This window comes from Miniopterus schreibersii (genome assembly GCF_964146895.1).
Source record: "Miniopterus schreibersii genome assembly, chromosome: 6".
NCBI classification, from domain to species: Eukaryota; Metazoa; Chordata; class Mammalia; order Chiroptera; family Miniopteridae; genus Miniopterus; species Miniopterus schreibersii.
In genome coordinates, this window is record NC_138107.1 from 49818425 (window position 1) to 49846377 (window position 27953).

General features: G+C 33.8%; 1 protein-coding gene across 7 annotated transcripts in view; it reads right to left on the reverse strand.

Moving 5' to 3' along the window:
* The window catches only part of ASCC3 (activating signal cointegrator 1 complex subunit 3), a 219494-nt gene that overhangs the window by 113369 nt on the left and 78172 nt on the right, over positions 1-27953 (reverse strand). For 6 of the 7 annotated variants that reach the window (XM_081140696.1, XM_081140697.1, XM_081140698.1 and 3 more), the window contains exon 14: positions 10668-10802. In XM_081140696.1, the coding sequence (XP_080996822.1) occupies positions 10668-10802 (135 nt within the window). Of the gene's footprint in view, positions 1-10667; positions 10803-17380; positions 17643-27953 lie in introns of those variants that run through there. The other variant, XM_081140702.1, reaches the window with a different exon arrangement.

Below are 27953 nucleotides of genomic sequence, written 5' to 3' on the forward strand. Positions count from 1 at the left end.
TTATTGGGGTAACACTGGTTCACAAAACCATACAGGTTTCAAGTGTACAACTCAACAAAACATCATCTGCACACTGCACTGCGCCTATCGCCCCAAGCGAAGTCTTTCTTCATCCCCATTTCATCCCCTTTGCCCACCTACACCTACCGTCTACCTCCCTTTCCCTCTGGCTGTCATGATATTGTTGTCTGTGTCTATGTGTTATATATATATGTATATTTTGCTTAATCCCTTCACCTTCTTTCACCGAGCCCTCCAATCCCCTCCTTTCTGACAGCTGTCAGTCTATTCCATGTATCCATGCCTCTGTTTCTATTTTTGTTCATTTGATTCCACATATAAGTGAGATCATATGGTACTCGTCTTTCTCTGACTGGCTTATTTCACTTAGCACAATAATCTCCAGTTCCATCCATGCTGTCGCAAAATGTAAAATTTCCTTCTCTTTTATGGCAGCACAGTATTCCATATTTATCCACTTATCCACTTGATGGGCACTTGGGCTGTTTCCAAATCTTGGATATTGTAAATAATGCTGCTATGAACATAGGGGTGGATATATTCTTTCAAATTAGTGTTTCGGGTTTCTTCAGATATATTCCCAGAAATGGAATAGCTGGGTCATAAGACAGATTCAGTTTTAATTCTTTGAGGGAACTCCATCCATTCACCAAAATTTTAAATGCATGTACCATGTTGATGTATAAATTCCACTGCTAGATATTTTCCCAATGGGCATCCTTGTAACTCTGGAGTATGAGCAAGAATGTTTACTGCAGCACTTTTAACAATAAAAAAATGGGAAACAATGAAAGTATTCATCAAGATGGAACTGGGTAAAAGAATTATGATAATGTCCACACTGTAGCATACAATGTAATTGTTAAAAGAAGTTGTTTTTAGGACCAAATCTTTCTGTGTTGATTTGGAAAGATCTTCTTGACATATTATTAAGTCAAAGGAGCAAGAGACATAAAAGTGTGTCTAACACTATCCAATTTGTTCACACTAAACTCACATGCAAACATATATATTGGCAGTTGTACAAAATCTTCCCTTAAAAGAAATATAAACTTAAGAAGCTTTCTAACAGGAGTTACATTTGGAGAAATGAATGGAGAAGAGATGGTTAAGACCATGACTTATGAAACTAAATTTATTACAAGACACCTGATGCTTTCTGAAGTATCCAAAAAGTCACTGTTTTCTACCTGGTTTCCCAGGGTGAGCTTTACCTGGAATCCAGGCTTTGCTATTCTCTGAACAGCTGCAGAGATATAATTCATCTTGTTCACATTCTCTGAACAGAGCATTGGATCCTCTAAGGAGGCCATTCAAGATCCAATACTATACTCACTGGATAAGTGTTTCTACACATGGAAATTCAGCACAAAAGAACACCAGCTGTGAAAAGTAAAGGGAGTCAGGTAGTGTAGTTTAAGAACTGTCTAAGGTTGGTTTTCTCTGGCTTTATATTTCTACTTTTCACAAGTGCACTTCCCATGTAAGGTGTTTTAGTCAGTCAAACTAGAATGGAATGCACAACTGCTAAGATAATCCATTAGCACACAGAAGGTTCTACATTCGTTCCTCCCTGTGCAAGTATGCAGGGCTTCCTCCCATGACTTCCCATATCGTTTTCCTACCCATGGGATGGAAAATCAAATGCGAGTACTTGTAAAAGCGAATAAAGTTAAAATGTAACCACTTCCAAAAGTTAACTTCTAAACTAACACAATACATGATTGAAAAACTTGGTAGAAAAGACTGAAAACAAGTAACTGAGGATATTAAAGGAGAACAAATTTGTTTTTTTCCACGTAAGACCAAAATATATAAAGAAGCAACACAAGACCTTCAGCTCAGATACAGACGAATGAAAGAACATGACGAAATTGCATAAATTATTTACAGTAACTTTTATAAGCCTCCCGAGGTAATTTATCTTGATAAGGTATGCTTCAATGTGGGTAATTTCAAATCCATTAGGAAAAAATAACTGCCATTATAAAACCTAAAATTTAACTAGGGGGAGGCAAATATTTTCTCCCAAATGATACCATTCTTTCCCACAATTATTAGTTAGTATGCTTTATCGATGTTAGAAAAAGTATAACAAAGTCCTCACCTTTGGTAAGTGCGATTTTTATCATTCAATGTTTATAATCAGCCTAAGACAATGGACCTGCTACATGTTAGGAGTATAAACTAATACTTGGCTTCTTTATATCCATTTGGAGATCCTTGAATAAATGCTGATATACAATTAAAAAAAAAAATCAGCTCCTGAAATGCGATTTTGAGCTTAAAATTTTATCAATATAAATCCCTGTATCACTAATGTTTAATATTCTTACTTATTCAATCTATATATCTTTAGAGTACTTCCCCTACTAAAGTATTTTCAAATGGGAGAGCAACAATTTTCCAATTAATTTACTTTTCCAAACCAGTACAGTTCCTTAACAAGATGTATAAACTTGTAAAAATTTTATTCTACACCTCTAAAATACACCCTAAAGCACATCAACAAAAATAGCTGCAATCAAAATGTACTTAAATGTAATAGCAAAAGAAATAAGAATAAAGTGCTAATGCCACTTTCTATGCCCCTTAAAAAAAGCTCCTTGACATGATATTGGTAATGATTTTGGAAAATCACAACTAAAGCACAAGCAATGAAATAAAAAGAAACCATCAACAAAGTGAAGTGACAAGCTACACATTGGTAAAAAATATCTGCAAAACATCAGATAAAGGGTTAATATCCAAAATATATAAAAAACTCATACAGCTCAATAGCAAAAAAATAATCCAATTTTAAAAAGGCAAAGGGCCTGAATAGACATTTTTCCAAAGAAGATATATGAATGGCCCACAGGTACAGGAAAAGATGCTCAACATCATTAGTCATTAGGAAAATGCAAATTAAAAGTACAATAAGATATCACCTCATGCCTGTTAGAATGGCTATCATCAAAAAAACAAGAGATAACAAATGCTGCTGTGGATGTGGAGAAAAGGAAACCAATGTGCACTATTGGTGGGATTGTAAATCACTGCAGCAACTATAAAAATATAGTATAGAGGTTCATAAAAGAATTAAAGATTCCTGCATTCCCAGGTTCATAGTAGCATTATTTACAACTGGCAAGACATGGAAACAACCCAAGTGTCCATCAATGGATGAATAGGTAAAGATTTGGAATATTATTTAGCCATAAAAACTGAGAAAATTCTATTATTTGTGACATGAATGGACCTTGACAGCATTATATTAAGTGAAATAAGCAGAAAAAGATAAATTTCTATATGATCTCACTTATATGTGAAATCATTTCACAAAACACTTGACCCTTCAACAACATGGGTTTGAACTGCATGAGTCCACTTACACTTGAAATTTTTTCAATAAATATACAGTTGGTCCTCTGTATCCCCAGGTTTCACATCCATGGGTTCGACCTACCACGGACTGAAAACAGTATTTCTGATCCGTGGTTGGGGATCCACAGATGCAGGGGCTGACTGTGTGCATTGTGCCAGGCCATTTTACACACGGGACTTGAGCATCCCCGGGATTTGGTATCTGCAGGAGTCCTGGAACTGTTATATCATAGTAAGAAGCTAGGAAAATTCCAGGACAAGCAGAACAGGGAAACTAGGACAGACTGTTAAATAGCAGTATGCAGGCACTTAGTAAATTTACTTTTCCCTAAACCAAGGACACTTAAGAATAAATGGGGGTGGGTGGGTGAATGGGGAGAGATTAACTGAAGAATTTATAGTGTGGTGAAGGCCTGGGACGGGGACTGGGTGGGGGATGGAAGGGGTTAATGGGGAAAGAAGGGGACATGTGCAATATTTTCAACAATAAAGATAAATTAAAAAAAATAAAAAAGAATAAATGGTTTGCACTTCTCCCCATAGCTTAAATCACCCTACTAAGGAAGACAGATAAGATAACAGAAATCCAATTTGTCAATCACACCCAAGGACGGACAAATGAAGAGATCTCATTTTGGTGCGTCAGCACAGAGCTGATGAATATTCTACTAATCCAACCCTAAGACCTTCCCTAATTGCCCAGCCTTTAAAACCCCTGAAAATGAAGGTCCTGGGGTGTTCTCCCTCCAGGGAGCATGCCCGTGCCATTCCCTTTCCCCTCTCCTTCCCCCAGAGGGCATGTATCTACTAAACTCCAAGGGACCCCAGGAGACTTGCAACCAGGGGAGCAATGGGCAGCAGCAGCTTCTCCTGGGCTAGCCCCCTGAACCTGTCTCTAAGGCCCGTTTTTCTCTGACTTCCCAGTGAGCCAAAGCAGCCCAGTCTCGGCTCTCCTGTTGCTTTTTCTATGCTCCTCCTTGTTTCACTGTCCTAAGTATATTTTCGCTGTGGCCAATAAATTATTGCTTGCTTTTCTACACTTTGTCTCTTGATTGAAATCATTCCTTCAAGTAGACAGGAACTGAGGCTTCGTCACCTCAGAACCAATCCACTAGGGATATCAAGGGACAAATGTGGTTAAGTTCTTGGGGAGTCAAACGTTACATGTAGATTTAAAAAAAAAAAAAAATCTTTATTGATTTCAGAGAGAGAGAGGGAGAGGGAGTGGGAGAGAGATAGAAACATTAATGATGAGTCATTGATCAGATGCCTCCTGCACGACCCCCACAGGGGATCGAGCCCACAACACAGGCATGTGCACTGACCGGGAATCGAACCGCCATCTCCTGGATCCTAGGTCGATGCTCAACCACTGAGCCATGCTCAGGCGGGCTATATGTAGATTTTGACTACATGGGGGGGTGACCTCCCTTAACCCCCACATTGTTCAAGGGTCAACTGTATATGTAAAATAAGCTGTACACCTTAAACTTATATAGTGATATATATCAATTATTTCTCAATTAAGCTGGGTAAAAAAGTCTCACCAAGTGAACCATATGTTAGGCTATATTGAAATAAACACCTCAGCCATGGGAATTTACCCTGCTTGGAGGAAAATCAATCCTACTTTTCAGAACTTAAATTCTGGTAATGAAAATTGGCTCCTCCAACAAACTTCAATAGCTTCCCACTGCACTGAGAGTCCAAACACTTAAGCATGTAATTTAAGGTTCTCTACATTCTGACCAAAATCTGTATGTCTAGCCCTCCATGCACCTGACATTCCAGTGAAAATAGAACACTCTCATTCTCCAAATCCATGCAGTGGTTTCCTCTGCCCATATTCTCTGTCTCCTTTCCTTGGAATTCTCTTTACCCCTATTGCTGTATATTGAAATACTAAAGCCTGGCCTGAATTAATCTACTTTTCTTTCCTGCTTCCATTGAATTGTTGGTTCTCATAGGTCACTTACCACGTTTTACTTTACTTATCTATGTAACCTAAATACTCTGTGAGACTGCCTGTGTCTTAAAGGCAGAGAGACTCTGCCTTGTTCGGCCACTTATTTTTGCTGGTATGAGACATTTGAACAATTGCATTAAATCTGCCATGCTAATGTAGAACTGGATGTCTTGTATACTCTAAAATCATTGTTCTTAATACTTCTATAACATTTAATTGAATTCCTGTCCAGAGTTTACTTTAAAATTGCCCTACTGTTAGACATTTATGCTTTTTATAAATTTTTTCAAAATAAATGTGTTGGAACAGAACTCTTGATATATGTTAACTTTTCTTTTAATGTTTCCTTGAAAAGATTCCCAGGTTTAGGATTTCAAAGTTAAAGACTGTAAAAAAAGTTTGACTCTTAAAATATATACCAAACTGTTTTTAAAATGACTGTACTGGTCTTTGTACTGGAAATGGAAGCCTGTGCCAAATCCTCAAAACATCTTCAGAACTTGCCATTATCATTTCAGTTTTGATGATTTAGTGTGTTTAAGAGTATATAGTCTATTATTTATACAACTTTACCTGATAATTTTTTCTTCTATAGTTTACCTATTTTGATTCTTCTTTTTGCTCATTTACTTACAATTTTCATGTTTTAGTTATTAAATCAGAGCACATCTAAAGATGTAGATATTAATTAGTCTCTTTGTATCAGTTACTGATATTTCTCCCAAACTGTTTACTGTCTTTTTCAATTCAATATACTATATTTTGTTGTCCAAAAGCTGTAATCTTATTGTGGTCACAGCTCTCATTCTTGAAAGCTGTCATCTCCTTTCCTTCAAAGCTTATATGTAACTATTTACAGAGTGCCTACTATGTGTCAGGCAAGGTCTATGTTACTTCATTTATTACAAAACTCTTAAAATACAGATGTCATTGCCACTTTGTATGGGACTAAATTTTGGCTTGAGAAAACTAAAAGGCTATGTTATGAGCATCTGAGCCAAGATCAATACCCAGCTTTGCCTGGATCCACAACCTTTATTCTATGAGATTACTTCCCTTTGAAAACAGAAAAGTCATGCTTCCAAAAGTCCAATTAAAAACACAGTTCTATTTTTTATTAATTTCCTTTTTAAAATAATATTGCTCTTTTGACATTATTTCTGTGTGATTACAACAGACTATATTAGCCTCCCAAAAGAAAAGGTTGATCTGGTCAAAGAAAGAATAACCTCTGAGAAGATAACATTTTGCATATATTTTAAGAAAAAAAAAAAAAAAAGAGAGACAGGGGCTATTAGACACCTGCTACAGTCTTTAGCTAATAGGTATCATCTATTTCAGGAAGAAGTTCTAATATTATTTAGCCATACTGACACTGTAAAGCAGAAATAAAGAAATCAGACAACTTGTGGAAAAGCCAGATTCCACTATTAGGCAAAGGTGAAAGCTCATCTATGAAAACAAGAAGATGGTTGGTAGATCCAGATAATAGAAAGTCATTCAATAATACTTTACGGTAGCTTTGAGGATACCTAGTATTACTGGATTTTTCCCAGTGTCCTAATTTGTTTAACAGATACTTCCATTAATTACATTCATAAGGCTTACTGCATGATTGACCATATCCATCTAAAAGAAAATCTCTTAATATCTTAATACATGTACAACATTAAGCCACATTAGTGCCCATAAATCAGAGAAATACAGTATAGTGGTGGGTGGGAAAATGGAAATAATCATATCTGCACTAGTATATTTAAAGTCTGTTAAAAATTTTATACCTAAGGATAAAAATTTATATGACTAAGATCTCAAATGAACATTCATTCAACTTATATACTTACTTCTGTAAATGCCAGCTGCTACTTTTCCCTGAGGTATGTTCTATTTTACAGAAAACTGTGGTTTCTTGAGATTTAGGAAAATTTTTCCATATTCCTCACTATCCCTTCACCACTTTAGTTATTAATACATATTCTAAAAGTAGATTTCCATAATATAATATGTAAAGTTATATCATTATTCAGCCACTTTCCAAAATAATTTCATGTATCACTCCATTTGTTTCTCATAGTAAACTGCTAGAATAGGTGTTATTTATCCCACTGTTATTCCATTCAATAGAAGAGAAAGAAAGTTTCCAAAATGTTTAGGTGTTTAAGGCCACAGCGCTTCTAAGGGTGGAGTCCCAATCAGAGCTTTCTGCTAACGGCCTCATCTGGAATTCCTGAGACACTTCATCTCTACAGGTTAAGCTACTTCTAGGTAATTCATTTTCCTTTCCCTATTTTCATGTTTCAGTGGACAATATGAAAATATGGTAGGTTTTTCAGGTGGGGTTGACTGATATTAAAGAGGAGAATGATATGAGGAGTCCTGAAGTATAATTTTTACTTACTGGGAAGAAAAGACTCATTTGAGCTGTGGTTAAAGCACAGAAATAGCTTATTACATACACACACACACACACACACACACACACACACAGAGTGAGAGAAAGAGGGGTGGGGAGAGAAGGAGCATTTCTATTTCCTTAATGTAGCTTTTATTATTTATACAAATAAAGTTAGAGTGTGTTGAATAAAACTGTGAAGAAAAGCTTTAAAAATCATATTTGGTAAGCCAGGAATTGAGATGGTTACAATAAACTGCAGGGGTGAAGTATCACTGTGACTCGGTAGGGATTTAGTTATATTTCCATTAACAGGACTCATGAGGCTAAATTTCTGTGTGTGACCATACCAAATGTACCTTCTAATTTTATTTTAATGTTCTGAGTACTTAATTTCCCATTTTTAAAAATGTGGGAAGAAACATCTCCTACCATCATGGTAATAGCTTCCTTAGAATTGCTAGATGTTAATCCCATTCAAGTTCAAAAGGTACTTCAAGAAATAGGAAGAAATATACACCAGAACTAGAATAATAATCTAAAATTCTGAAGCTTTGAGAAAACATTCAGAAAGATTACCTTATCTTTTGTTATAAAATAATATCCACTGTAGAGGGGACAGCTTTTTTTAATCTCTTAAGGCAAATGGGGAATATGGTTGGGCTGAAGAAATGTTCTTCCAGTTTATTAAAAAAAAAAAAAAAAAAAAAGACTCAAAGCCCTCAAGGCCTTAGAAACACCCAGACTGACTCTACCTGTTTGCTTTTGAACAAATAAGACACATGTGATGAAAAGGGTGGACTTTGGAGTCAGACTCGCTCACATCCTGGCTGCCCTGCTCACTCCATGGGAGTCCAGGAAAATTATTCCCTCTCCGGTTTGTTTCCTTATCTGTAGAATGGGGATAAGAATCTTAAAGAAACAACAGTGGTGCTGATCATGAGAAAATTAAAGTGAGAACATCTCTTATAATGTTTGTCTCAGAAGTACAAAGGCAAAAAGTAGAAGTAATCTTGGGGTACCTACTATCAGCCAAACACTGCATAAAAGGCTGGGAATACAATGGGGAACAGAACAATGTTCCTGTGTTTATTAATAAATGTTTGTGGAATTCATTCTTGTTAAAAAATCCAATAACAACCACTGAATCAGAATAAAAATCAAGTTCAATAAAATACCAAAAAAGATATAATAAAAATAACTAATGATTTTCAAATCTACCCAACTGCATTAAAACTTTCCATTTCTCCATGGTTTTTCAGCATAGTGATCTGTGCATCTGTATTCGATGAGGTTGTCTCAGATAATTATTTGAAAAAGTCTCTAAATTATTCCTATATGCTTTAGAATATTTCATGCTTTATTTTAATTACTTTACATATGTGCCATATCAAGGGATTATAATACAAACCTACACCACAGGTTGCTGTGAGAACTACGTGAGTTATATAAAGTAATAAAAATGATTCTTGGCACTAGTGAACACGTGATAAATATAATAATAATAATTAAATAATAAACCTGCTTTATTTAGAATAGCAATAGCTCTCAGAATTGAGAGCTATAAAATAACCAGACATCCACAAGGTGGCTCTCAAGGCTTGGCTTTTAAACACAATAAACTTGCTTTGTATTTCCAAAGAAAGGAAATAAGACTTATAAATACCAACCTGACTTTTCAAAGACTCATAAATTCATAATTAATATATAACTGGAAGAATACAAAGTGTATAATAAGTGGTATATCATAGAAAATTTTGTAATGTGAGAAAAAGAAGGAAATGAATATATTTTGTAGCTTTAAATTAAAAGAGAATCTGACAGTCACAAAAACTGGCATCAGATTATCGTATTCAGAATTTATAATATCAATAAAAGTGGTAAAATTTACAGTGCAATCATAACAATTAAATATATTTTACTGATGGATAAATGTGAAAGCACACAGAACAATGTCTGGCAGCTAGCAACTGCATAAATCATGCATATAAAATAGTGAAGTTACTATCATTTTATGCTCAGAGTTTTTTACTTGAAAATTTATTTTCATAGCTATAAATCAAGACCAACTTTTTCTGCTAAGGGTCATGGAGTATTTTCAGCTTTGCAGACCAGAGTCCCCAAAGCAAGTATTCAATTCTTCCCTTGTGCAAAAAGCAGCTATAGACAAAAGAACAGGGCCTGGCTGTTTTCTAACAGAACTTTAATTACAGAAACAGGGACTGCCTTTGGCCCTTGGACTACAGTTTGCTCACTGTTGTCTTAAACCATTATTTGATATAATTAAATATGACTTTCTATAAGTCTTAGGATTCCCAAATTACCTAGAGAAGTACTTCTCAAACTGTAATGTCCACAAAATCACCTAGGGAGCAAGTTCAAATGCAGATTATAATTTGGTAAGACTAAAGTGGAGCTTGAGGTTCTGCATTTCTAATGAGGAACTTTGTTTTTTAGGTCCTTTGAGCATATGCTGAGGAGCAACACAGTTCTTAAACTTTTTGGTCTCAAACTTCTATATTCTCAAAAAGCCTTTTGTTTGTCCATACTAACCCAAGAAATTAAAAGTGAGAAATTAAAAAAATTATCAATTATTTCTTTAAAAGAACAATGATAAATATATTAGATGTTAACATATTTTTTTAAATTTAACTGTCCTTTATGTTTTAACTACACCTTAAAGAGCAGGACTAAACATTACATTTATAACCATTTGGAAAGAAGTAATAATTGAACACATCATGCACTGGGATCCTTTGAAAGATCATTAAGTCAAGAAAAAAGTCAAGATTACAACATGATAAATCTGTAAAATTAAGTTCATGGAAATAGGAGAGCATGGATCTTTCATGCATAAAATATCTGGTAGATCTGCACATTGTGTGCTTTAGTTGATGTACCTTGCTGTCATTTGTCCCCTACCTGTTTTTCTGCATGTCCATATTCAGGTCCTTGAGTAGGTAAAAAGCAGGAAATCTGGCCATTGTTTTTTGCTTTTTCTATTAGAGACATAGCTGTTCTTACAGTGGCATTTCGAGCATGTACAAACACCATCACCTAAAACAAACAAAAGCAGTTTATTTAATATTCATTAAAAAATGGCTTAATACTAGTTTGGAAGTCACTGTATTTAAACTACTATTAATTTTTCATCTTACTTTAGAACAAAGTATGTATAGGATAAAGGCAAGTTAAATAAAATTCAGTAACGTGCCTTTATTTATTATTGGCCTATAAATGGGCAGACATTAAAATGAAATTAATGGATTATATAAAATATCGAGTCTAATTTGTGCATTTAACCTTTTGAAGACATCATTCATTAGCACAGTCATCTACTATGGGGACAGAGAATAAAAATATATGAGAGCCTTCCTTTTCTACAGGTAATGAAATTTCCAAATTTCCAGTATCATAAACATGTTTAAAAAATTGAAAACAGTTAAGAATACTCTTCCTTGGACAAAATCACGTCTAAGAACAACCATTTAAAATACAGTTCAGGGGACTGCTGGAGATGAAAATGCTTCTAGACAGGTATTTGGAATTTTTTGTTGAGGTAGAACTTCCTGTGGAATTATTCACAAAGTGACTGAAAATTTGAATTAGGGGAGTCACGTGTCTGGATGCTTTGTCAAAGAAAAGTGGATAATAATACTTTCAGGGACAGTTACCAGGCAGAAAGTAAATTTTATTCTTCCACATGAGCAAGTGATCTTTTTCAATTTTAGATGGTGTAAATAAAAGCATCTTTAGATAATTTGGACATTATTAATCAATCTGAAACATACAATCTAAGGATAATCTGTGTGGGGGCTTTGGATGACTTAAAGACCAGTTCTAGCCACAGTTTACAATGAGACTGACACCTTTAAATCCCTCTGGAGTCACTGTGACATTTCCTTTATGCCTCAGCAATGGGAAGTTCCTAATTCTCGCTGCTTCTTCTCAATACCTCCCCATATTCTGTTAATTATGTTCTCCTGGAAGCTAGAACTTCGGTGCTATTTGCAGACTGCACAGTTAGGAGGACACACAACCAATTGTTTCAGGAAAAGAGATCATTTTGAGGACTAACACAAAAGTTAAAAAGTGAAGGTCTGGGATATAACCAGAAATGAGACAGTGACACAGATGTAGAGCACACGTTATGTAATTAACCCATAGTAATCTTCTGTTTATAAACTTGTCAAAGAACATGTTCCATATATGAGATGCTGATTAATATTCACAGTAGGGTAAAATCTCAAATAACAATCATTTGAGAAATTGGAATGCTTAAATAATTAATATTCTTTTAGGGGGTATTAAAAGTAAAGGAAAGGTGATAATCTGTAGAAGACCATAAGCTCCTCAATGAAAGACTACCAAAGTATGCATAGGTCATAAAACAAGCATTACAAGTTATCTAGAGAAATTTTACATCATTAAGCACAGTCTTCAAGGATATAAAGCTTGAGATTTCATACTTCTCAGAGCTCTAACTTACTTGCTGATACTAATGTGTTTTGAAAAATGTAGTAAGAATATTTCTAAAGAGTGTACACTAATAAAATGTATTTCAGAAACTTTCACAAATACTGAAAAATTCTTCTGTTTTCCTTATTTTCAACTAAAAAAACCCAATCTGATTTTGATAGGAGCTCTAGCTTTCTGGGGAAACATCTTTATCTCGTAAGATGTCAAGAGACTGTCACTTAATATTACCATGATATTTTCATAATTACCGACAAAGGCTGTTTAATACTAAGTTAGATAGAAAATTCTGTTAACCATAAAGCCCTGTTGACGTTTCCCCAGCTCAGAATCTGTCAAATTCTATTATCCTGTCTATTGTAAAAGGTAGGGATATTTCAACTGTGAATTCCTTTTTAAAGGGTAAGGGTGATTTTTTTCTCTTACATAAAAATAAATTTTATCACACACAAAGGTCATTAACCCTCAACATTAAATTTTTTAAAATCTCAATTAAAATAAAGTTTCTTACTATTTTATTAATTTATTCATTCATTCAAACATTTCTGAGCATTCAGTAACTACCAAGCTCTGAGAAAACTGCTGTGAAAAAGAGAGGCAAGGTGCCTGCCCTCATGGAGATGACAATCCAGTATGATGGATTAAATAAGAATATATATACATATATATATGTATAATATATATATTACTTAATAAACATTTACTACCATGTATGTGTAAAATACTTTTAAAAGGAGAGATATGAAAATGGACAAGACATGGTCCCATCTATGGAATACATGTATAATTAAGGAGGAAGATAAAACTGTACACATAATTTAGGCAGGTGACCCAAAAGATGGATGGAGTGTGGCTAACACAGGAATGCTAAACACAGAGCTAGTGGGTCTCCTTCATTCATCCATTCCAAGATACTGACACAGTATTTATTGTGTGCCAAGCAATGTACTAAGCACCAACCATACAATGATAAATATGCTCCAAGGCTCCAAACTGGAGCACTACTGTTGTGGTGAGAATCACTAGTCAGTCGATCTGGTTATATAAACAGGGTTCAAGCTGGATGGAGGAGGCTATAGCAGTATTTAGAATATTTATCCTTTGTAATTTTAGTGCATTAGCTTGAGGAAGAGCATTCTCTTTCACAGCTTCTCACACGGAGGCCCAAGGACCACTTCATCAGAATCACTGCTGGCGCCTATTAAAATAGATTTCTGGGTTGTCCCTAAAACCAAGTGAGTAAGAGTATCTAGGGGTGGGGTCTACATACTACAGAGATGGCTACTGTGTGAAATTAGTTAACAATTACCAACAACTTAATTTTCTTCTCCTAAGTTAAAAGAAGTTTCAAAGGAAGCATAAATAAAACCACCACTACAAAGATGATTTTAAAAATTACCTAATAATCTACCTTAATTTACCTACACATATGACGACATATCAAGGAATGTTAAGGTATTTTAGATAAACAGTGTAGCCCCAAGATCATTTCCCACGTGGGCCAGGGTTTTAAAATGCAACCAGATTTCTATTCTCCATTATTCAAATGCCACATTATGTAAATCCTGTTGAAATAACAGATATGAAGAACATAAGGGAAAATAAAATATGACCCTAAATCTTCATTAATTATTTCAGTCTGACTTGTCAACTTATCATTTTGCAAATTATTTTCTACTACAGCCAAGAGAAATATTAGTTACAACTTAAAGTAGCAATTTCTTTTTATTAAGGGATTCATCATGTCTTGTTCAGTAATAATAAACTTTTTCTTATTAGGGGTTTTCTGTCTAGAGGCTCCAACAGAAGCCATCACAAGATTTTGGGTCTCTATAAACATACTGGATTTTATGGTTTGTTAATCTGGTTAATTAATTTAAATAGACTCATATGAACATTATAACTAATGGAAAGGACAGCGTTGTTTCATTTGGCAGAAATAACTCCAAATTAATCTTAAAAACACTGTTGGTGACCGAATAGCAGTTAAATGGGCATGTGTTATTAAAATAAGATTAGAAAAGCAGATTCAAGTCGATGATGTTGGTAAATTTTACTTGTTTTAGAAAACTGTTTATATTTTTACTTGAATTTAGTTAGGTTAATAACAAGCTTCCAATAAGCCTGAGATTATTGGAAAACAGGAGGGAGGAGGCCAAAGATTAAATGTGAAGTCTTGAATCAAAGCCTTTCCTAGATATTTCCACTAAGAAAGAAGACCGAGAGTGGAAATACCTGAAAAGGTGACAGACATGAGTAATGATGTTCCACAATATATGGTGTTGGCTCTTGCAAGTGCTAAAGAATGAGGCTTGAAGGTGAGGAATCTGAGGGATGCCCAGCAATCTGGTGTAACAAGTCCCCTAGGTGATTCTGATGCTTGTTAAATTTAAGAACCCTGGGTTAAGGCATCTATTGTAAGTGGGGAAAAACAAAAGCTTCTTTTCTATACTTTTATTTTTAATTTTATTTTTTTACTTTTTATTGAACTTATTGGGGTGACATTGGTTAATAAAATTACATAGGTTTCAGGTGTACAAGTCTATAATACATCATCTATATATTGTGTTGTGTGTTCAGCACTCCAAGTCAGCCTCCTTCCACCATTCATTCCCCCCTCTCCCCTCTTCTACTTCCTCCCATCCCCATTTTCCTCTGCTAACCACCATCCTGCTGTCTGTTTATATGAGTTTATTTATTTACTTATTTGCTTAATCCCTTCACCTTTTTCACCCATCCTCTGTGCTTTTAGAATGGTTTTAATAAGTACTATCTGTGGGAAAACTAAGAAAAGAGCCTAATTATTTTTCATATTTTATAGTTTGAATAAGGAGTGTCACTATAGATGTATTTCAGATGTATTTACATACCACAACAGCATGTAGGCACAAAATAGTTTTTATTGCTTTAGTAATATTACCACATCTGTGTTATCAAATAAATACAATTTTAAAAGGTTTCATTCTGCATGTTGTGAATCCAAGAGTCATCTGTGGTGGGTACTACAAATTACTACAGAGCTCTCATTTTAGGCCTGCTAATGCCGATCAGCCAAAACACTCAGGTCATCTGAGGATCTTTTCACATCAGTAAGCAGTTTCCTCATTTATTTTTACACTTGCCTAGTATTCCATTACTTAGAAATAACATAACTTTTTTTTTTTTTTTTTTAAATACATCTTTATTGATTTCAGAGAGAGGAAAGGAGAGGGAGAGAGAGAGACAGAAACATCAATGATGAGAAAGTCATTGATCAGCTGCAGCCCGCAACCGGGCATGTGCCCTGACCGGGAATCGAACCCCGATCACCTGGATCCTAGGTCGACGCTCAAGCCCTGAGCCACGCCCGGCCAGGTGAGAAATAACATAACTTATTTAACCAGTACCTGTTTAATGGACATTTATGTTGTTTCCAACCTTTTCTTATTTAAAGCAATTCTGTAATAAATAACTCGGTACAAAACTCATTTCATATGTTTGTGAACATAATTGTTAGATAATTTCATAGAAGTGGAATTGTTGGGTCAAAGTATATGTGACTATTCATTGAACTTATTCTGCATACTGTCAGTTTAGTACTAGGTATTTTTTTCTTATCAATTTATAGGTGCTCTTTGTATATGAAAGACAGTATGCTTTGTCTTTTTCTATATTGTGAATTTTTTGTTCTAGTCTATGCTTTATCCTTTGACTTTGTTTACAGTATCTTATTAAGTATGGAAATAGTTAATTTTTCTTTAAATCTGTCAGCATTTTCCTCTGGCTTATGGGAAATTCACAGACAAAGAAGTGAAAAAAGTCATAAAGATTAAAAAGATGATGCATATCACTAATACTGTGTGGCTTTGAAAAATTAATGGTAGGTACAGAGTTGAATTTTGCTCTTGCACATACACACACAGATCTGAAAAGATATCCATGATATAGTGCTATGTGAAAAAATATCAAGTTGAAAAACAATTGCCATAATATTATAGTAAATGTATGTGTAAAGAGTCCCTGTGTTTAGAAACAGAGAGATATAAATGGACACCCACCAAAGTAATTACCTGGCAAAATGAAAATGGGATGGGAGGGATAAGATTTCCTTTGTATATGTTGTATTGTTTGTCTTACCTATTGAAACAAGTCTTTACAGTTTTATAATATATAAATCATATTGAACAGGAGAAATAATCAAAACAATATGGTTTTAATAGTATATTTATAATTTATATTGTGCTAGCATATTTGATACAATTATTTTATTGTTAACAGATTTACAGTGTCAAAATAAACATTTAAAGAATACATATTTAATAATGCACTTAAAAGGGTGATGGTGGTACTTTTCATCTCAGTGACAAATTTATCTTTTAGTTTTTCTGGAAATGCTTTAAGAAGAAAAGAGAGACATGATCTAGCAGAAGAAAATAATAGCACTTCAAGAGAAAGTATACTGAAGTCAGAGGTTCAGAGAGGAGAGAAAATCTGTGTAATAGTGAATACAGACTTTTAGCAGAAATAGACATGTGGACAGAAGAGCAGTAACATCTGGAAAGGCAAAGCGCAACCTCATTATGAAACATATACTAAGATTAAAAAAAATTTATTCCAGACTCAGGACAACAACAATATCACTAAAAGTAATACTTGAAAAATTATTTTTTGTTCGGAAAGATTTTAAAATGAGCAGAGAGAAGGCCATCATCGTGAAAAAAATATAGATTTTTGTAAAGTAATAAACATCTGATAATAAAAAATATGACTCAAGGAAGTATAAAATAAAAAGGTAGACAAAACACAGTAGAAACCTAAAGGCGGTTTTGGAATTGTAAATTGATAGGAGAGGGGACAGGACAATTTTAAAAGGGTGAGGTTAGTAAAATGTAAAGAAAAAGCAGGCTCTGATGTTTACAAAGAGTGTAGATAAGCAAAAAGTACTTAGAGATGTATCAATTCCCCTGAGAATTAATGATTCTTTGAGACAGAGCTTATAAAAGAAACTTTCATTTAAACTTTCTAAAATATAGCTTTGTAGCCACTGAACTGACAGAAAAATTCATATAAGTTTATGCAACTTCATTTAAAAAAGCAACAATAGAAACACTTATACCTACAAGGGGGAGATGGATGTTACTATAATGGTTCAGTTAAAACAATAAAATATTCCGATGCTTCCAGATACACATGATACTTTATTTTTTTGAGCATCCAAAGAATTCATACGCCCCTCTCGTAAGCATTTATCACTGCCTTTTATTTTTAGCTATTTTTATGCTTGATTTAGCTCCTCCTCGAATCTATGATCATCCAATAATGACATGACTGGCACAGGGGACACAACAGGGGTAAGCCCAGCACTGGCTCCTGTGGTTTTGGAACTTATATCCAGTTCCTGTGGTGCAGAATTGGAGTCCGGGAAGATGGTGAACAAAGAAGCTGTCATTCATTACATGAACAAGTATAGGAGGGAAGAAAACAAAACAAAACACACAGAAAGGAAGAAGAAAGGAAAGTGAAGTTAGCAAATTAGTTGATTAAAGGTCATGACATTCCATGTTTCTCAGGGTGTCATCTCTCTAAATCCTTCGTCCGGTGGTTCTAAACCTCCATGTGCTTGATGCTTCCAGGCCTTTCCCTATGTTTTATTTTATTGGTTCTTCTGCCAACTTCATCGGTAGGATTTTTAATGATTAGTCCTTTGGTACTGTTGTAAAGCTACATGTGTGTTTATTTTAATGCCACTGCAAAGTTCAAAGTTTGTGACTTAAATGGAAAAACAACAAAAACATAAAATGAGCTATTCTGAGAGCATCTTAAAAAATATACACACCAAAATTCTGGACTTTGAAGTAAAAAAATAAGTCCTAAATCAAAGCTACTATATTTACAATGAATCAAATTAATCTAATTCATTAACGAAAACAATGTCCTACTGATGGGCATAAATAAAGAAAACATTTTTATATTCTAAAATGGAAGAAATTTGACACTACTATACATGGATTATACCAATAAAATTATTACTAAAAATAGGGCTAAAGTAATAAATTTTAACATCTTCTATTTTATTAATCATGGGTGTAACAACTAGCATTTATTATCAAATATTCCTGGCAACCAACTAAATTACTGAAGCATTTATTTTAGCTTAAAAACACCCAGTTAAATATTTATCAGATATACCACGAAAATAAAAACTACCTTAAATAGGATTAATTTATCTTGTCTTAACTATATAAAACTGTATAATTCACTTATGAGTCTTCATGAATTAAATTATGCAAATAAACCAAGGAAAGTAATCTGGAGGAGAGAGAAGTGGTTCTGCAGCTCCAAGCTGTGTAATTAGATCTACACTCAGCAGTTCAGAGCTACCTCTGGACTCTCACACTGAGAATCTGCAGTTCTTTTCAAGAAATCTAAGCTTTTAAGTGTTAAATGGATTTTGGTTATCATTACTGAATTATATTTAGGGCATTATCCTGAATGTGAAATATAGTCCTCACCATTTCTTTAAAGGAATTGTTTTAATATTTATCAGTTTCTATGTTTGAGTTGAATAGAGCTTTAACTGCTATAGTTAGTTAAAAGGAATCTACAACACTTTACATCTTCTAACTAAAAGATACTTGTTATCAAAATGTATAACAATTTTAAAAAACAAAACTTGGAGGACTTAGTGTACTATGATAGCAAAAACATATCATATTTCTAGCTAAGTCCTGTAAAATATTACCTTACAATCAATTCACTATATCAGAGCATTGACAATTTAATTAGAAACATAAAACATTTATACTTCAACATAGTCTCTAAATTGTTAAGACCGTAAAAAATAAAAAGTAAAATTTTAAAAATGGTAAATACTTTGAGTGAATTTTTCCTTTGCTATAAACTTTTTCTTTAACTTACTAAAAACCAATATTTTTTTTCTTAAGCTTTAATTAATTTTCTTAAGACATTAAGCACGTATATATTTTTCAGGTAATATAATTTATAATTTATGTCATCCAGTTGATGCTTGAATAAATTATAAATTTTTAAAAAATTAATCTTTATTGCTGAAAGTATTATAGATGTCTCCTTTTTTCCCCATTGACCCCTTCTACCCTGTAACCGCCCCAGGCCTTCAACTCACTATTGTCTATGTCTGTGAGTTATGCATATATGCATATAAATTCTTTGGTTAATCTCTTCCCACCCTCCCATCCACCCCCACCTTCCCTCTGAGATCCTTCAGTCTGTTCCATGCTTCTATGCCTCTGGGCATTATCCTGAATGTGAAATATAGTCCTCACCATTTCTTTAAAGGAATTGTTTTAATATTTAAATATTAAAATATTTAAATATTGTTCATCAGTTTATTTTGTTCATTAGATTCCACATATGAGTGAGATCATGTGATACTTGTCTTTCTCTGACTGGCCTATTTCACTTAGTATAACATTTTCCAGGTCCCTCCATTCTGTCTCAAAGGGTAAATTCTTAATTCAGGTTTTGTTTTATATGTGTACTATATAGATTTATATATTCAGTTTGAGGTCTGTATTACTCTTTGGAGCTTATTCAATATATTTATAAACATAAATAACTTCAATAGTATTGTATATTCTATACATGAAAGTGTATTTTATACCTTAAAATTGTCTTAAGCATACAAAATGTTTTAATTTTTATTTGATTTTTATACCATATAAAATGAAATGAACTTAATCAAGAATATTAATTTTACTTGCTCATAATTATTTAAGAGATACTCAAACTAATTTTTTTTAGGAAAAATTTCTTGGCAATCTGTAACAAACTTTTTTCTGATGCCAAACGAACTTACACAACACACAGACTTGTTTTGAATACTAGTGGTGTTTTAGAATCAAATAGACTATGTTTCAATCATAACTCAGCATTTTTATACTAAATAAACTTGGGCAAATTTCCCTGTGCCTCAGTTTTCACCTGCAAAATGCTGTCCCTTGCAAGGCTGCTGTAGGGACAACAAACAATAATTAGAAAGTACTAGAAAGGAGCCTTGCACATAAAAGATGGCCCACGCATTAGGGAGAATAAAAGGTTTATTTGTTTTACAAAGTTTCCCTTATATGCATCCCAAATCCCTTATATACAACCCCACTCACTGGGACCAAGCTCAGTTTTGCTCGCTAAGGCAACAGGAAACAAATGCACTTGTTTGTACACATAACAATTCTTCAAACATTTAAAAACATCTATCATATGGAGATAGCTCTTTCCTCAGCTGAACATCACAGGTTCTCAATGCTCTTTTCCATACATCATAGTTTTTACAGTTGGACACTAACCATAGTTTTATGGTTAAGTTTTGGTCAGTAAAGACGAGTTCTACAGGGTGAGGCAAAAGTAAGTTTACAGTTGTTTGTATGAAAAATAATACAATAATTAATAAATAGTAATACAAAAATAAACTCTGTTTTGCATACTCACAACTGTAAACCTACTTTTGCCTCACCCTGTATGTTCTTAATTCTTTTGTAAATACTAAAAAGAATGCACCTTGATTATATAGTTTTAATATGACTTTATATTATCAGATATAGCAATCTGAACAACTCTACTGAGAAACTTGTAAGAATTTAAGAGGCATATAAATTGGTATTCATTTCTTAAAATTGTGAAAAAAAATTTTTTTAAGTTGAAAGATATTGTACTTTTTTGAAAGAACTGAATCTTTATAAAAATTTATCACTGAAAATTATTGGGTTGTTGAAGGTTTTTTGCACATACTGTTGATGACTTCCTCAGGTCAGATTTCTTAGATGGAATTTACAGACATATTTTCTGCATTCTCTTTCTCTTTGCAGGGCAATGACCGGTTAACTGAAAATGTCCATTTTGTGGGGGTAAAAACATTGAAAAGGAAGTGAAATGGCCAAGGTTCTAGTTTTAATTGCAAAGCTTATTAGATGTTTGACTTTTTTTTGTCATCTGTAATAAGAAGGTGAACTAATGAATTTTATGATGCTTTCATAAATTCAATGTCAAAATAAACATAATGATGATCTATTAAATGCTGTTTTTAAAATATTTTCGTCTAAAATAAAATTATTTAGGGACCTTATCAGAAGTTGATAAAAATATGATTTAATAAATATAACCTGCATTTAAGGGAACAAATTAGAGTATTATCCATCTTAATTTTCAAACAAATAATATATTTCAACAGGAATTTTGGTAATGATTCAAATTATAATGATGGACTATTTAAGATATATATTTACAAAGTATATTCTCTATATCATACACGATGCTAACAAATTTGTGACACAAATTTGCTTTTTGTGTACAAAAACATTTAAATTGAAAAGCTGGTTTTGTTATGGGTTTTTATTTAAAAAGCATTTACCCAAATCAACAGAGGTGTGTTAAGTTTTGGTGAGTAAAGACATCAGGAACTGTGCAAATGTCTGTGTGCAAAAAGTTCACAATTAGTGAGGATAACCCACAGCACTGGGGTCGGGTGCTGTGGAAAGGTGAACCCTCCACTCTCTGGCTCAGCCCTAGCTTGTACAGTTGGTACAGCATTTTCAGCTACAGGCCTGTCTTATATACGCAAATACATGACTTTGTACGTGATTTGAGCAAAAGAAGAGTACTAGTTGCCTCGTGAAAACTTCTAGGCTACTACTCTCAGCAATATATTCAATTAGTATTCAAGCTGGTATCCCAGGACCACAAGGGAAAACTACTGGTTTACTTGGTTCGATATCAAAAACATGACAAAGTGGAAGACCAAACCCCATCTCTACATGAAAAGCTACACTGACATTCCATATGTGAAACATCAGTCTACTTGGTATCACCACAAAAACAGAAACTACTAAAAGAGTAAAGCTACTTAAGCGGACCTGAGAGACACAAACCTTCCTCCCAACGGAACACCTCTCCCACTCCCCAACTCAGTGGTCCCTGTGCTACCCTCACAGCACTGGAACAGTCTGAAAATAGCCGCTATAACACAAACTCTCCTAGTAAAAAGAAAAAGCCAAACATTGCATTTCATTTTGTTAAAAGGTTGAAAATTCTAGAAACCTACCAACTCTCATTCTTCCGGTGGATATTTTTGGGGAAAAATCTGTAAAAATATGCACTTTAAAAATAAAACACATTTCACTGGTCTCTAAAGACCATTCTCCACTAAAATGGAAACAGGTTTGCTTGCAGAAATGATTAATTTCAAGTCTGGGACACGCATATGTCAAAAAGACAAAGAAGCCAGCCTGAAGGGGCTCCATTTGCCAAATCTGGGCCATTATGATCATCGAAATAAGTAATATAATAATGAATTATAACCCTCTGAGTAAATAAGAGTCTGAGTTAATAGAGAAATAAATTAATAAACAGGAGAGGAGGAAGGAAGCACCTCCTTATATACAGTGAAATGGGAGGAATGATGGAGCTAAAAATCATCAGATCTAAAATGAGTGGGTGAAAGGTTATCAATCAAATCTGTATATTTCTATTTTATGTATAGCTATTTGGATTAACCTTTGTTTTCTTTCATGAGATTATAAGCAACACTAATGCAGTCTCTGGCATACACCGGGGTATTCAATAAACATCAGCTGAATATTGCCAATATGGCCTTAGTTTAGTCTTAAAAACCATCTCCATTCTGTTCAATATCTAGAATTAAGACTGATGACCCAGATATAGTTCATGTGCTAAAAGAACGTGTAGCAGTGTCTATATTTGACACTCTACCCACCATGGTTCTGACCTTAACAAGGCAAATAGACTCCAGAAGAGATTCCAAATCATGAACCATTCTCAGTAATTTAGAAGTTTATTAATCTAGAATCTATTTTCATTTTTAAATTTCAGTCTACATAAGTATTAAATATTATAAGTAGTATTCATTTTAAGAAGTTCATTTAGGCAAACACACATAAATGAAAATTTTAAGGTACATATATTGAAGCCAACTACTTTTAATGAATAATTTAATAATGAAGGAATTTAATGATGAAGTTTTATAAATCCAAGCACTCTGAATTAATGCTGTGTCAAAGAGGTACTCAATCAAATATGACAAAAATCTTAATGATGTGACCCAAACTACATTGCTCCTAGTCAGTCCCCTTAGGATAAATGTGGACCAACTTAATTCATTGCTAAACCTAGGTCAACCCAATAAAGACCAATAAGACAGAATAAAGATTCTTTCTTCAATACATTTGCAGTATCACACTACAAAAAATATTTTACTGACCTCCATGACAGTCCAAACTGCACTGACTCTGTTATTGATAGCCCCCAAATAGCAACATCTATTCAGTAGAGCAAATTAAGCAAGATCAGCTAGTCTATTACTATGCAAATAAAATTCATTAGTGAGCTAACAATTTCATTTCTACAGATGCCACTAGACTTGAAGGTCTATTATTATTCAACATTATAAGAAGTTCTGGACTGAATCTAATTTCATAAAATAACAACATAAAAATGTATTTTTAAGGTTTCCATCAGTATTTTTCATTTCTTTTCTTAGACAATAATCAGTCTTTATAATTCCTTAACATCCAACTGTGCATTTAATATTCTCAAGTAATACACTTGAAGAGATTCTTCCTAAAAGAATATATGTTAAAAAAACACTTACTTTAGCTGAAGAAACCCTAGTAAGCCAATATGCTTTCAATCAAATTTACTAGCTAGACTAATTAAAACTGTACTGCTATAAAAGGAAAGAAAGCACAAAATTGTAATTCTTCTTAGACTGGCTCTTAATTGTCTCCATTTCTTTAGGCCACTTTCTCAAACACAAATGAAAAACACCTCATTTCTCCACAAATCTGTATTGTACTCTTCATTCGACATTCTCTATACTAAAAAAACCAGAAAAACAAGAAAATTCATCTATAAGGCAAAGTAATCAAATACCATAGTAAAAAAAAAAAAATCTAGGTCCATCACTTTCCCTCTCCCTCCACTTCTTCCCCCCCTTCTTCTCTTCCCTGCCTCTCCATAGTCCCCCAAACCAAAGTGGGGGATGAGCAGATGTGCCAGCAACAACTATATAAGCTCCAAGTTTCATAATTTTTGAGCTCGTCTCCTATGGTGCAACCCATGTGTCGTAAGTAGTTCTTACCATGCTGCCCTGTGGAAAGCTAAGGGAGGGACAACCAACAAGATGCACTGTGAGTAAATATAAGGTCTGTTCCCTAATTCAGTATCTATTTCTCTTGTGAGTGTGTACATTTGTATACATAAAGTACATAATAAAGTTATCCTGTGGCAGGTTGCATGGAGGTAGCATAGTAGCCTAGACCCTTCGTAAGACTTAGCAGATCTCTGACTATATCTTAGGAACAGCAACTACCTTGATGAATGCTGTATAATTTGGAAATGCCCACTGTATTTGTCATGATATAGTTAGAGCTGAATTTCCCATGTACTCATTTATAAAACCAAGAAAAAATGAGATGAGATCTGAGACTATGTTATTCTCTTAAAAACAGAATCCTATTTTATGATATTAACTATGGTGATACTTCTTTCTTCCCACTCCACACTTAAATATGCTATTATGACAATAAAAAAACGATTAAAAACCCAGCCAAAGACAAGATAGTAAAAATCTGCAATGGTTAATTTAGACCAAATGTTCAGCTCCCTTTTTTGCACTTTTAGCAAGCCAAACACATGAATAGTTGTATCAGATTTCCTTGGGACACAAATTTTTATACTCTGCTTTAATAAAAGTACTGTTTGTTCAAAAGATGGCTATAAAAATAGAGTCAACAAATTCCTGTGGTAACTAAACTTATTAAATATATCTCCCACTGCTTCCAAGTCCAAATATCAGCTGGAAACCAGTTAATAAAGAGATTCAATATATCATTTCCTAAAATGAAATAAATAGCTGTCAAATTAACTTCTGGCAATTTAATGTAAAAGACTCTGAATAGCTGTCTAGAGAATTTTCAATGGTGTTAAAAAAGACAGAAAAATGATTACAAGCCTACATTGTTTTAGTACTTCCTTAGTGTATATTACTGTTATTTTAAAATATAATTCAAATAACACAGTATAAAATAAACATGCATGTAAATTAGGTTTTATTTTCAACAGAATTAATGAAAATACAAAATATACAAAGTATTTGACAAAAGTGAATACCACAAAAGAGTCAATACTTTTTTATATTATTTAACCTTATCATATATTTATTGTAATCTAATGCTGAAATTACAAAACTCACATAAATTACCAAATAACCTAATAAAATCACTTCCTCCATCTGGAATACTTGAAATAACTCAGCTGTGGATCTATATGGAATCTTTCAAACAACAAAATTTAAATTATATATAATTTAACTAACTTTACTTTTTATGAACAATATGCATTTGTGTCAGAAAACATGCATTTACGTATTAGAGAACAAAACAACTTGTACTATCTTCACATTTTGCAACGTAGCTCATGAAGAGGTGCGTCAAAGAAGACAGGAAGCAAGAGAAATGGATGGAAAAGTCGGTAACTTCTAAAAGGGAGTTACACTAAGCAGGGGTGGATGGGGCATAAGCTTTGCTTTCCAGGTTTGAATGATTAAATATGTTCCCTGGTGTTCCATAATGAATCTAATATAGAGAAAACCAGTTTGGGGAAAATAAAATTATTTGTTGTGCTTCCCTTTTTCCCCCAAAATTATGCACAGCATTTTTTTCTTTTGATCTTTTGGCTAAAGATCCGTAGACTGTACAAGGCTAGCTCTAAACTTAGTTTATATCCTCAAAATTTCTAAACATCATTGTGAGCCAAACTGTTCCACTGTGCTCTGCCCATTTGTGCTCTAATTCCAGAAACCACTGATTACCAAATTTAAAAAGGTCAAGTGCCTAAAGATATGTACATACTTGTGTATGTCTGTATGTGCCAAGAGAAAATGGAATACATTTCAGGGGCAGGAGTACTGGGGGTGAGGTGAGGGGAGGGAAAAGTCATTCATTGGCTTTTTCTTTCCTTTTTACACTTTTGTGTTGACTCACTTGTTACAACAATGTATGACTTCAGTAACCAAAAAGTTCCTGAAGATTTAGGAAAAAAGTAATGTTAATAACAATGAAGGAAAAATACAATACATATATTGCATATTAAAAAGGATTCCTTTTGCAAATGAAGAGAACATGACATGGTTAATAAAAAAACTTTTATATGTATATAATTGAGTACTCTTATGGTAAACTATATTTCAGAAAAATGGAATTTTTCTCTGTTCTCTTAAAAAAGTAAAATTTCTCCTCTAGGACTTAATGAATAGAAATAAAAGAAAGAAATGATATATTAACTTAAAATAACCGGTGGCACAAATGATGTCTATACCATGAAAAATAGCTAAGTCAGATAAATATCTTAAATGAACAGAAAATGAGGTAATTTAATATGTCCAACAGAAATGACTATAACTAGATGAAATAACATTAAGAGTAAATTTATATAATAAAACATTTTTTATAAGAATGCCAATATTCTTTAATTGATCTTTACAGGGGAAACAAGTTCCTTAATAAGGTAGCCAAAACAATCTTGATATCTTTCCACATCTCCGGGTTGGCCTCCCCTCAACCTAAATGTTCAGCTTACCATGGAACTAAAGATCACCTTCTTAAACTTTCCTTGAGTTGGCTGCCACCTACTCCTTTAAGAATAGATTTAGACTTATGAAGACTCTATCTCTTCCTTCTACTTATTCATCAAACTCTATCCCAGCACCAACTGCTGCCAGGGCCCGGCAAGGCCATGACTAAACAGTGATGAGCAAAACCAGAGACAGCCCCTTTCCTTATGGGACTTAAACTCTTATCATGAAAAGTGGGATCAAACAAAAACAGCCAGGAAAAAAAGGCAAAACTACAGCTAGAAATATGAAGACATACATCGTGTTCTTACATAGTTAATAACAGGAAGGTGAAAGAGTCAGGGAGGTGAAAAGAAAAAGGGAAAAATGAGGCGGGAAGGGCTGAGTAAAGGACAGCTAAGCAGAGAGGAAGGAAGAACGTGCCAGGCGCAGGGCGCGAGTGATGCAAAAGCTCAGAGGAAAGGAGAGCAACTCTGTGGAGGCAGGACGGCGGGTGGGAAAGGAGGGAGAAAGGGGCCCATGGTAAACATGGAAGGAGGGGATGCCCGCCCAAGGGGCACCGGCCCTTCAAAGGAGCTCATTTTGGGCTCCTAATTGCTACAATGTCTCCTTCCTATATTTTTATATTCCTTTGGGAATATGTCTCAGTTGGGAGAGGAGCAAAGAAGGCTAACAGGAAGCAACATTCAAGTAATTCACACACAAAAGGTCATGTTACACAAATGACGGAAACCCTGGTACCAAGAGTTAGTGGGGCTTGTGTCTGGAGGAAGGAAAACTTTTTTAGGCAAAAGAGCAAATGGAAAGTTCTATTATTAAAGTATTAGCATGGTAAAATTTGTTTCAATTGTACATAATTAATTGTATATAAACTAAGAAGCAATGCTAAAAAATAAAAATAATTCCCTTCAGATAGTAATAAGTTAATCTGTAATTATTAGTTAATTCCAAAAGGTGGTTTCTTATTAGAAACAAACACCTACTGAGAACTTATAAACCATGAAGAAACAGAAAACAAAATACACATGTGAGTAAGGAAAAGGCTGGTGTTTAATGTTAATACAAGTTGAAGATGACTTTTTTCTCTTTAACACTGTAAAACCTTGAAACTGGAGGTAGATTTTTGAGTA